This window comes from Rhinatrema bivittatum, chromosome 8 (assembly GCF_901001135.1).
Source record: "Rhinatrema bivittatum chromosome 8, aRhiBiv1.1, whole genome shotgun sequence".
NCBI lineage: Eukaryota > Metazoa > Chordata > Amphibia > Gymnophiona > Rhinatrematidae > Rhinatrema > Rhinatrema bivittatum.
In genome coordinates this window covers 134,227,447-134,239,866 of record NC_042622.1, presented here as the reverse complement: position 1 = coordinate 134,239,866, position 12,420 = coordinate 134,227,447, and the positions used below count along the sequence as shown (strand labels likewise).

Sequence of the window (12,420 nt, the reverse complement as noted above, 5' to 3'; positions counted from 1 at the left end):
ACTTGGTGGTCTGGGAAACATAAGTATGGGAAAATAAGTGTGGGAGCTTGATGGACAGACTGGATGGACCGATTGGTCTCTTTCTGCCATAATTTCTATGTTTTTCAGCCCATAGAAGAAGCGTGAGCAATGGTCTCTCTCTCCTAGGAGCTGAATAGTGACTACAGGTAAACCCCTCTGCCCTATCACTCTAAGGATCCTGAGGATGCGCTTTTCATATGCAAGGCACAAACCTTGTGCCTGCTCTGTCGGGCTGGCAAGGTGGTTTTCCAGATTGAGCGGCTTTCAGAAGTACTCAATCTGTAACTGCTTCTCCCTTGTTCATGCCTCTGGCATACTCTAGATCAGTGGTCCCCACCACCAGCCAGCCAGTCATGGGAAAAATCTGCCTCCAACGACCTCTATCTAGAGCAGTGGTCCCCAACCCTGTCCTGGGGGCCCACCAGCCAGTCGGGTTTTCAGGATATCCACAATGAATATGCATGAGAGAAAATTTGCATGTTATGGCAGCAGTGCATTTACATTTTCTCTCATGCATATTCATTGTGGATATCCTGAAAACCCGACTGGCTGGTGGGCCCCCAGGACAGGGTTGGGGACCACTGCTCTAGATAGAGGTCGTTGGAGGCAGATTTTTCCCATGACCCACCACTGAGTTAAGGTCCACCTCCTCAGAGCCAGTTCACCCAAAAATCTCAGACTTTTGCCACAAGCTATTTCTTCTCTAGGAGAGAGTTGACAAAGTGCCAGTATGTATGTATGCATTTTTATATACCGGTGTTCAATTTGGAATATCACATGGGTTTACATTGTAACTGTATTCAAGAAGGGGCTTCCTGTTTTACATTATAACCTCAATATAGTCTTATTTAACATTGTAATTAACTTTTATTTAACATTGTATCTTTATTAAATTTTTACTAGGAGATTAAACCTGAAACAGTGACAGCAGTACGTCCTACGTAGAGTCTTTGGAAAGGATGTTGTATGGGTCATTTACGACAATACGTCTTGTTGAGTGTCTTGTCGTATAATAACGTGAATATTGAGATGTGATTTATATGTCCTTATCTAGTGTCTTTTCGCATGGTAGCATCGGCAGGGGTATTAGGTGGTTGTGAAAGCTTTTTGGAAAAGCCATGTTTTAAATTTTGTTTTGAAGGTTTGCATTGTTGTTTCTAGCCTTAGATGTAATGGTAAGTTATTCCAGAGAGAGGGTCCGGCCACAGACAGAGCGTGTTCTCTTATTGTGGTCAGGTGGATTATTTTTGGAGAGGGGATTGGGATGAGACTAGTGTTGTTGGAGCGGAGGTTCCTTTTTGGGCTGCAGAAGTAGAAGGATGTGTTCATCCAGTTAAACTTGTCAGTGCAGAGAGCGTTGAGGTTTAGGGTGAGGACTTTATAATGTAATCTGAATTGAATGGGTAACCAATGTAGGTTTTTGAAGATAGGTGAGTTGTGGTCCGATCTTCTGCTGCTTGTGAGTAGTCTTGCTGCTGCATTTTGGAGTAACTGCAATGGTCTGAGAGTGGTTGTTGGGAGGCCAAGCAGGAGGGCGTTACAATAGTCTAATTTGGAGAATAACAGTGCTTGGAGAACCGTTTGGACGTCATGTGTATATAGTAGAGGTTTGATTCTCTTTAGGATTTGTAGTTTGAAGAATCTTTCTCGTCCCGACAGTGAGGTTCCAATAATTAGAAAAGTAGTCCAAGTGCCTGTAACTAAAAACTCACCTGAGCTAAAAAATTCTAACTTATCCCTATCAATAAAAAAGCAGAATGAAAATACAAACAAAAAAACAAACTTTGAAATGTTTGTATGCTAATGCCAGAAGTCTAAGAAGTAAGATGGGAGAATTAGAATGTATAGCAGTGAATGATGACATAGACTTAATTGGCATCTCAGAGACATGGTGGAAGGAGGACAACCAATGGGACAGTGCTATACCGGGGTACAAATTATATCGCAATGACAGAGAGGAGCACTCAGGAGAAGGTGTGGCGCTTTATGTCCGGGATGGCATAGAGTCCAACAGGATAAACATCCTGCATGAGACTAAATACAAAATTGAATCTTTATGGGTAGAAATCCCTTGTGCGTCGGAGAAGACGATAGGGGTATACTACCGTCCACTTGGTCAAGATGGTGAGACGGACAGTGAAATGCTAAGAGAAATTAGGGAAGCTAACCAAATTGGTAGTGTGGTAATAATGGAAACTTCAATTACCCCAATATTGATTGGGTAAATGTATCATTGGGTCACGCTAGAGAGATAACGTTCCTGGATGGAATAAATGATAGCTTTATGGAGCAATTTGTTCAGGAACAGACGAGAGAGGGAGCAATTTTAGATCTAATTCTCAGTGGAGCACAGGACTTGGTGAGAGAGGTAACGGTGGTGGGGCCGCTTGGCAATAGTGATCATAATATGATCAAATTTGATTTAATGACTGGAAGAGGAACAGTGTGCAAATCCAAGGCTCTCGTGCTAAACTTTCAAAAGGGAAACTTTGATAAAATGAGAAAAATTGTTAGAAAAAAACTTAAAGGAGCAGCTACAACAGTAAAAAATGTCCAAGAGGCATGGTCATTGTTAAAAAATACCATTCTAGAAGCACAGTCCAGATGTATTCCACACATTAAGAAAGGTGGAAAGAAGGCAAAACGATTACCGGCATGGTTAAAAGGGGAGGTGAAAAAAACTATTTTAGCCAAAAGATCTTCATTCAAAAATTGGAAGAAGGATCCAACAGAAGAAAATAGGATAAAGCATAAACATTGGCAAGTTAAATGTAAGACATTGATAAGACAGGCTAAGAGAGAATTTGAAAAGAAGTTGGCTGTAGAGGCAAAAACTCACAGTAAAAACTTTTTAAAATATATCCGAAGCAGAAAGCCTGTGAGGGAGTCAGTTGGACCGTTAGATGATCGAGGGGTTAAAGGGGCACTTAGAGAAGATAAGGCCATTGCGGAAAGATTAAATGATTTCTTTGCTTCGGTGTTTACTGACGAGGATGTTGGGGAGGTACCCGTAATGGAGAAGGTTTTCATGGGTAATGATTCAGATGGACTGAATCAAATCACGGTAAACCTAGAAGATGTGGTAGGCCTGATTGACAAACTGAAGAGTAGTAAATCACCCGGACCAGATGGTATACACCCCAGAGTTCTGAAAGAACTAAAAAATGAAATTTCAGACCTATTAGTAAAAATTTGTAACTTATCATTAAAATCATCCATTGTACCTGAAGACTGGAGGATAGCAAATGTAACCCCAATATTTAAAAAGAGCTCCAGGGGTGATCCGGGAAACTACAGACCGGTTAGCCTGACTTCAGTGCTAGGAAAAATAGTGGAAAGTGTTCTAAACATCAAAATCACAGAACATATAGAAAGACATGTTTTAATGGAACAAAGTCAGCATGGCTTTACCCAGGGCAAGTCTTGCCTCACAAATCTGCTTCACGTTTTTGAAGGAGTTAATAAACATGTGGATAAAGGTGAACTGGTAGATATAGTATACTTGGATTTTCAGAAGGCATTTGACAAAGTTCCTCATGAGAGGCTTCTAGGAAAAGTAAAAAGTCATGGGATAGGTGGCGATGTCCTTTCGTGGATTGCAAACTGGCTAAAAGACAGGAAACAGAGAGTAGGATTAAATGGACAATTTTCTCAGTGGAAGGCAGTGGACAGTGGAGTGCCTCAGGGATCTGTATTGGGACCCTTACTTTTCAATATATTTATAAATGATCTGGAAAGAAATACGACGAGTGAGATAATCAAATTTGCAGATGACACAAAATTGTTCAGAGTAGTTAAATCACAAGCAGATTGTGATAAATTGCAGGAAGACCTTGTGAGACTGGAAAATTGGGCATCCAAATGGCAGATGAAATTTAATGTGGATAAGTGCAAGGTGATGCATATAGGGAAAAATAACCCATGCTATAATTACACAATGTTGGGTTCCATATTAGGTGCTACAACCCAAGAAAGAGATCTTGGTGTCATAGTGGATAACACATTGAAATTGTCTGTTCAGTGTGCTGCGGCAGTCAAAAAAGCAAACAGAATGTTGGGAATTATTAGAAAGGGAATGGTGAATAAAATGGAAAATGTCATAATGCCTCTGTATCACTCCATGGTGAGACCACACCTTGAATACTGTGTACAATTCTGGTCGCCGCATCTCAAAAAAGATATAATTGCGATGGAGAAGGTACAGAGAATGGCTACCAAAATGATAAGGGGAATGGAACAACTCCCCTATGAGGAAAGACTAAAGAGGTTAGGACTTTTCAGCTTGGAGAAGAGACGACTGAGGGGGGATATGATAGAGGTGTTTAAAATCATGAGAGGTCTAGAACCGGTAGATGTGAATTGGTTATTTACTCTTTCGGATAGTAGAAAGACTAGGGGGCACTCCATGAAGTTAGCATGTGGCACATTTAAAACTAATCGGAGAAAGTTCTTTTTCACTCAACGCACAATTAAACTCTGGAATTTGTTGCCAGAGGAAGTGGTTAGTGCAGTTAGTATAGCTGTGTTTAAAAAAGGATTGGATAAGTTCTTGGAGGAGAAGTCCATTACCTGCTATTAAGTTCACCTAGAGAATAGCCACTGCCATTAGCAATGGTAACATGGAATAGACTTAGTTTTTGGGTACTTCCCAGGTTCTTGTGGCCTGGATTGGCCACTTTTGGAAGCAGGATGCTGGGCTTGATGGACCCTTGGTCTGACCCAGTATGGCATTTTCTTATGTTCTTATATTCTTAATATTGTGTTAATATGCTTTTTGTAGTTTAAGTAGTCGTCGAGGATACCGTAATGCCAAGGTCTTTGGCTGTGGAAACTATTAGCTTCTTTGTTTCAGGTGCTGTGCAGTTTTCCATGCTTAATGTGGTGTGATTGTTTGTTTTTTTTCTGTGTGTATAATCTCTGTTTTTTTATGGTTGAGGGAGAGTGACATTTGCGAGAGCAGTTGGGTTATCTTTTGCAGGTGTATGTTTTAGAGTATCATTCAGTGGGAGCAGGATTTGAACATCATCTGCCTATATGTAATATGATAGTCTTAGTTCGGATAGGAGGGTGCAGAGGGGGAGGATGTAAATGTGGATGAGAGGGAGGAGTCTTGAGGGATGCCATGTACAAGGGGGATTGGTTTGGATTCTGAGTTCATTTTGACTTTATAGGATCTGTCTGAGACTGTGTCGAATGCTGCCACGATGTCTAGTAGGATCAGTAGATAGGAGTGACAACTATCAAGACCTTTTGAGGACGGTGTCAGTGAGAAGTAGAGTTTCCATGCTGTAATGCTTTCTGAATCCGTGTTGTGCTGGTGATAGTATGTTCTGGGTTTCCAGGTGTTCAGTGAGTTGTCGGTTGTCGGTTGACGATTTTTTCAAGGATCTTGGCAATAAATGGAAGGTTTGATTATGGGTCTACAATCTGATGGGGCAGATTTGTCAAGTTGAGGCTTTTTGAGGGTAGGTAAGTGGCCCTTGGATCAGCAGGGAAGAGCATTACCCTCATGGCCATCAAGTTGTGATCTGAGAGCTTGAGACACTAACCAATGTGAAAAATACCACCACTCAGAGACCAGAATATGAGTCCCTGCTCTACTCGTCCATGGATGAAGCTAGATGCTGCTTCCGGATGCTGCTCATATCAGACATCGACCAAGCAGAGAGGGCAGACCCTCTATCCTAAGCCCTTTGCAGGAGTCTGATGTCCATTTTGGTCAAGAGGGCTGAGGGTGCAAATTAAATCACCTCCAAGCACTCTCTCCTTTGAGGTCTAGGTCTTCCAGGAAAGTCAATAACTGGCAAAAGAATGCCACTTTGTCTGTCACAGCATTAGCAGCATGCACATTTATGCAATTTACAGCACAGCCCCCAATCTGCAACCAAGCATGTGGCATTCTACCCACCACACTGGTTCTGGTATTTAACACCTCCGGCTTTAGGGATTGCAAAGACAAGAGGGCAACCCCACCAGCTACAGCAGAGATGTGATTGAAGGCCATCTCGCCGCCCCCCCACTCCAGATGCCAGGATGCCTTGGCATTAGTAGTGGTATGGGTCTCCTGTAAAAAGGCCACTGAGTACCTGCCTAGCTTTAGGAAGGAAAGCACCCAGTGACATTGGTATTGAGGGCGCCAAATAGTAGAGCCATCCTCAATCAGGTTGAAGATTTGGCAGCTGGGTTTCAATGCCAAGAAGTGCATAGTCATGCACCTGAACGGCCCAAGGCCTCGGAGGTGTGGTTTGATCAAGGCATCTGGGAGGAAGGGTGTGTGAGGGAGTGTCTAAGAAACTCCCTTAGAACACCTTAAAGGACCAGCTACAGTTATCTGGCCTGCTCATCCTTAAGAACTCACCCAGCAAGGGATTCTGGGTCAGGAAGGTTCTCTTCAGATGTGGATAAGACAGCAGGGTCCAGAGGGATTAGGTGGGCTCCTGGAGGAAGGAAGCGTTGAGAAACAAAATTGCATTGTCAGATTTGTTTGTTGAACTGCATAGAATAGTAAAGTTGCTTTGATTGTTACTTTCTACAAATTGGCAAATCTTTAAAAAAATTTCTTTGAGTAGAGCCTGAAGTCTGTTCTCTGCCTACCCTCTGACCACTCGGTACATTTGAAAGTGCCACCCTTGTGCCCTGTCCCAAAAGGGGCTTCACCTGGAGGAACATATTGTCCACCACCATGCCTTGCTGACCATGGCAAATGTGCAGATGAAGAGGACAGCTGTTGCCATACATCCTGCTGGCTAAGATGACATTCTTACAACCTACCACATTGGCCAGGGCCAAGATGTAATCATTTATGTCTGGGGAGGCTAGAATGGGGCACTGAGTGGGATGCGAGATTCAAGATGGCGTTGACCTGAAAGGACGCAGAACGGAGCTCTCATGATTAAGCCTGCTTATTTGTTTCCTTATTGCCTTCCACACGTTGGGAATATGCCGCATATGAAGAGGAAAGGCAGGGTAAGGGACACTTCCTCAGGGATCCCTAACCTGCTGAGTTCGCAGACCTTAATCCCAGACCTGTTCTCACAGGCAGCTAGAACTCCAGAGAGTCCCGCGCCTGCGATGACGAGTGAGCAGCAGTTACCGCCAGCGGGCGAAACAACACTAAGTCCTGGAGCACCGCTGACCCCCTCCCCCCCCAGCAAGGACACAAGCTGAAAGTGCAGAGCTTCTCCGACAACGGATGTCGTCAGTTGGGGTGAGCTTACCTGAGGCGCGCTTTTCAGGGGAGATCGTGGTCCCTGCTACAGAGGGTGGTGTAATGGCATCCACCCCGCTGGGAGGAGGGGAGCCCCCCCGAAAGCCCCAGTGTTGGAGGAGGAGGGGGATCTATCTTTGAGATACCAACGGAACTATCTAGAGGTATAGATGATTTGAATATTGTTTTGCAACCGATACCTTTTCCTGTTTTAAAACCACTAGAAAGACCTCAAAATATAACGTTAGAAATCTTGTGGTTTGCAATTTCAACGCTTCAAAACTCTTTAATGACAATATCGGAAGGATTTAAGATAACCCAGGATTCGATCTCTAATGTGAAAAAGGTTGTGGCTGGTCAAACAGAGAGAATAACTTATATTGAAGGGAAAATAAAGAAAGTGGAGGAAGTTCAAAATTCCATAATTAAAGGAGAAGCAGTCACGAATAGAAGAATGGAAACATTAGAGAATGAACTGAGAAATGCTAATATCAGAATAATAAACTTTCCGAAATGCAAACTGATCTCTTCTAAGGAGCAATTTAAAAGTTATTTAAAAGAAATATTGAAAATGTCTAATGAAGATCTGCCGGTTATATGCAAAGCATACTTTGTGTCTGCACTTAAAGAAAATACTGAAAACCAGATGGATATGGATGGGACTAGATTAAATATTACGGAGTTTTTGGAGACTTCACAACAACATCAAGTGGAAGGAAGAGGTACTTTGCTGGTTAAGTTTATGTCATCAATGGACAGAGATATAATAATGAAAAGATTTCTACAACATAGGTCAGTTCTATATTTAAATCAAAAAATTTGGATTTATCCAGATGTTTCGAAAGAAACCCAGAGGAAAAGGAAGAAATTCCTGACTTTGTTGCCCCCCCCCCACCCTGCACACTTGTCTGTAGTTGTTGGATTAGAGGTGAAGATTAGAGTAACACCTTTGCATCTGCAGATGTTGAGGAGGGGGCAGTACCACTCCTCTCCTGTGTCTACTCCACATCTTTGGGTATAGATGTGGGGCTTGCAGAGGGTGGTCTCACTTGATCCACCCTTTGCAAAGGGGGTGTAGCCTGGGAGGGGAGGCATCCACTTCCCCCCTCTTCTTCTGGGAGGGTGTCTGGCCACACAAGGCTATTCCTTCAGGGTGGGGTGGCTCTAGGCTTTTAGTCTTCCGCTTCTGCTTGCTGGGGGTTTTTTCTCCCCTTGCCTGAAGGGTGACACCTCCCTCTACTGTTAAGAAGTCTGGCTTCTTGGTGGAGGTGTCAGCAGTTGTGTCTAGGAGGAATTGCTTATTTTTGGGGTACAAGCCCCTTTTGTTTTCCCAGAGGTAGTCTGGGGGTGTGACTGGGGTGGGGGGGGTTCAGTGCTAAGGGGGGCTTAGTTTCCTGCCAATCTCTCCTGCCTATTCACCTCCTGTCCATACTTTGAATCAACCAGGCCTCTTCCACCCTCCCTCTCATATTCCCTGCTGTGATGTCAGTATCAGACTGTGCCACTGGGGGGGGGGTTCAGAGCTGTCCATGTATTTCTTGAGGTTCAGGGATGGGAAGAATCTGAGATTGGAGCTTCTGTCTTGGCCCTTAGTTCATGAATGGGGCAGGGCTGCAAAGGCAGGGCTGCTGCTTAGATCACTAGCTGTGGGGTAAAGAGGAGAGTGCCAACAACTCCCTTTTCATCGATGACTAGTTCTACCATCGCACATTTTTGGCTTTACATGAGAGGTCTGGAAAATATGTGAAGAGGGAGAGGAAATTAACAAGGTAGCGTGCCCGAAAAAGAGATAAGCAGGCCAATGCAATACTGTGCACTGCAGTCAGTGCACGGCTCAAGTGATTGGATGAGAGTCCATGACCACAGATGCAAAGTGGGGTTAAGGGCATCCAAAACACACGAATTGAGTACAGAGCTAATAGCGCTCATTACATGTAAATTCATGTTGATGAGGCTATTGCTATTATACCCCCCACCCCATGCAGGAAAGAAAAAAAAAGTGCACCCAACGCACATTTTTACTCTAAAAAATTAACTCTTGTTCGGGCATTAATTCTTCAGGAGCCCCAAAAGAATACTGCTTTTCTGTATTTCCTCAGACTTAAGTCAGAGGAACTGAAAAAGGAGAACGGTAAAAAAAAAAAAAAAAAAAAAAAGTGCCAGCAATAAGGCGTGCGCCTCGGGAGGAGGGGAGAGAGGACTGTTTGTCATTCACATGCAGTAAGTTTACTTTTGTTGCACTTTATTCACATTTGCTTTAATAACATGTCGAGTCGATTTTCGCCATGTGCCTTGCTTCGGGAAAGGGGGGAGGGGGGGGGGGAGAGGGCTGTTTGTCATTCACACGCAGTAAGTTTACTTTTGTTGCACTTTATTCACATGTCGAGTCGATTTTAACTGGAGCCTGTCTATTGCTGTCTCTCTCTGCCGGGGCTTGCCTGACGCTCCACACTAACGCCGGGGTAAGGGTAGGCGGTAAATTAGCAGGTTAAACACGCGGCAATACTGCAGGTTAAAAAGGCGATAATCGGGGTGCACGTTACTGTATGGGAGGGAATAGCTAATCTGATCGTTTACATCTCATACATGCCGCGGGCGGAAAGGGTTTCCCGTTGATTTAAAGAAGCGGTAAGGATAGGTTAAAAGGGATAGTGAATTGTGGGATGGACTAACGCAGCCAAATTGTGACTAGAAAGCGGGTTAGAAGCAGGGTAACCGCGGCCGCACTTTACTGTATCGGCCTGTTAGACAGCAGATTGCCTGTGAGGAATGGTAAGAAAAAGCAGACAATTTAACATGGGATGTGCAGAAAGAAAAGCAATCAAAATAGTGAGAGGATTAAACAGAAATACAGATTAATGGAGGCTCTGACATGAGGAGTTTAAACTATCCGAACTTGAAGGGGAGAGAAGAGAAAAAGGAGCAGGAAGGCACGGAGTCTAGTTTGGGGAAGCTGGCATAATATAGCATTAACGGTTAATATTAACTGATTCCCTACCTCTAGTTGTTAACAGTTGCCTCTGGACTTGCCATGCCTCCTGCTCCGTAAGTGGAGTCCCATGTTGACTTGTGCTGTAAAAAGAGAGGTATAAACGTTAGGAGAGAGTTGGGAGTACTCACACAAAACCCTAACAAAAAACAAAACAAAACAAAAAAACCTAGCTGGTGCAAAAAAGGCTGCTCCCCAAGCAGGGAAAAATCTTTTTTTTTTTCTCTGTCCCAGGAAGGTGACTGGTAAACTGTGCAACTTCTTCTGCTTTCTCCTCTGCAGATCTGGAGTTCGCAGGGAACTGGGATGGATTTAGAGTGAAGATGGTTAGCTGCTGAGATTTCTAGGTCTCAGCGAAAAATCACGCCCTTCTCCTTCCGCAGGTCTGAGATTTGTACGGATTTTCAGTTCTGTTTCTCCTTCACAGACAGGAAATCAGGAACGCTGGCTTCAAGGTCCAGATGAGGTGAGAATTCAGCGTGCTGGAAGTACTCTCCTTTATGCAATAACATGCGCCTTCCGTGTTCTGCATCTGCCCTGCTGTACCATTTACATCTCATTGGCTGGTGCAGATGAGGTCATCACTCTGCAACTGCTGGCACTTTCCTCTTTCTTTCGTGTTCTGCAGCAACAGTCCCCTGCCCTCTGTTTTTCTCACCCCTGATTGGCTGCTGTGGGAAAGGTCATCACGCTGTGACTGCATGCATCTTCCTTTTCCTTCCGTGTTCTGCAGCAATAGGCCCCTTCCCTTCGGCATCTGTCCTATTGTTCCTACCACCTTTGATTGGCTGATGCTGATGAGTCATCAGTCTGCGACTGCTGGCTGGACTCCCCCTAGGCAAAGAAAAAGGCGCCAGCAAGGTAGAGTGCAGATAGTCCTCAACTACTCGTTCGCCCAGCCCAAAACTAGCCCAACCCACACTAAACATTTTTCCCACACAACGGGGGAAAACGTATCTTAAGTGGAAATGAAATAGCACAGTCTGGTACCACTGGCCGTGGCCATGTACGTGCCGCAGAGGAGAGATTTTATCTCGCTAACCCTAAGCCAGCAGGACGGAGGCAGCTACAACAACAGCAAGAACTGGAGAAGGAGATCGTGCCGAAGGGTGAGAGAGGGCTGGGATGGGGAGATGAGGGAGAAATCGGGGTTCGGGGTGGGGTAGCGGCCGATGAAGGATCTGGGACAGGTCAGTAATGAAGAGCTGCGTTCTGGCCCCGTTCAAGAAGGGAGGCTGCTTTTTGATCTTGCATGTCAATATATTGTGGTATTAGTAGTTCCTGCTGTTACCGGAAAGAAAGAGGCCCCAAGCAACTGGTCCGAGAGGCATCTCTGCTGCTAGTATTTGAAAGTCAGCTCAGAATCTACAACTTTCGGTTTTGTGAAACATCTCCTGAGTAAACTCCTGAGTAGATTCTGTAGCAAGAGTTAAAAATTTCTGTGGCAGATTTTTCAAACATTCTGCAGCACTTTTGCATAGATTTGCATGTTAAGTAATGCAAATTTGTATTTTACATTATAAAAATAAAGTTTTTTTTTAATATTTCTTGTGCATCTGGATAATTTATTTTCTCGTTTTTTGGGGAGGAGAAGGTATCTTAGTGATCAGCATAGCTGGGAGCTCTCAGGATTTCTCCCTGAGACTCAGGGAATTTACATCAGTTACAGGGTCTCAGGGGAAACACTAGAAATTTCAGGTCTTTTCTGTATACAGCTCAAGCCATTCCCCTTTCTCAGCAAACCTGCAGAGAACAAGAGAAGTGGGGTGTCTCTGGAGCAGATACTGCAAGCAGCATGGAGAAGGGCTGCAACACGCACAAAACTGCCTGCAGCTGTGATTCCAGGACTTGGGACTCACTCAGCTAAGGGTACAGTGAGGATGCATAAGTCAAGAGCTGTAAAGAAGGAAAGAGGAAGGGGAAGCATGCTGGGATAATTTCTGGGGGGGGGGGGGCAGGTGATGGTGGTGGGTGGAAGAAAGAGAGAAAAACTATGGGGATGGAAGGGGGGGGAGGGGAAGAGAGAAAGCTGGTACATATTGTTCCATTCCTACCCCTGCCATCTACTAATCAACAGCAATCTCAGGGTGACCAGAACTCAAAAGTTCCCCAGATATGGTGTTCAATGTTGGGGGAAAAGGGGAATATAGTACCTGAATGTAATCTGTTTTGAAGTGACTGAAAGGCAGAATATGAATCAGGT

The 12,420-nt window shown here is 44.3% G+C and overlaps 1 protein-coding gene and 1 long non-coding RNA gene across 2 annotated transcripts in view; one reads left to right on the top strand and one right to left on the bottom strand.

The window, feature by feature from the left end:
• Positions 1-10,752, bottom strand: part of LOC115097996 — a 29,887-nt gene extending 19,135 nt beyond the window's left edge. The window contains exons 1-2 of the long non-coding RNA XR_003858385.1: positions 10,227-10,752; positions 6,380-6,458 (exon numbers count right to left, since the gene is read on the bottom strand). This is a non-coding gene — a long non-coding RNA (uncharacterized LOC115097996). The remainder of the gene's footprint in view (positions 1-6,379; positions 6,459-10,226) is intronic.
• A 142-nt stretch (positions 10,753-10,894) lies between these two features.
• The window catches only part of MAN1B1 (mannosidase alpha class 1B member 1), a 93,517-nt gene continuing 91,991 nt past the window's right edge, over positions 10,895-12,420 (top strand). The window contains exon 1 of the mRNA XM_029614229.1: positions 10,895-11,326. Within this exon, the coding sequence (XP_029470089.1) occupies positions 11,222-11,326 (105 nt within the window). The 5' untranslated portion in view covers positions 10,895-11,221. The remainder of the gene's footprint in view (positions 11,327-12,420) is intronic.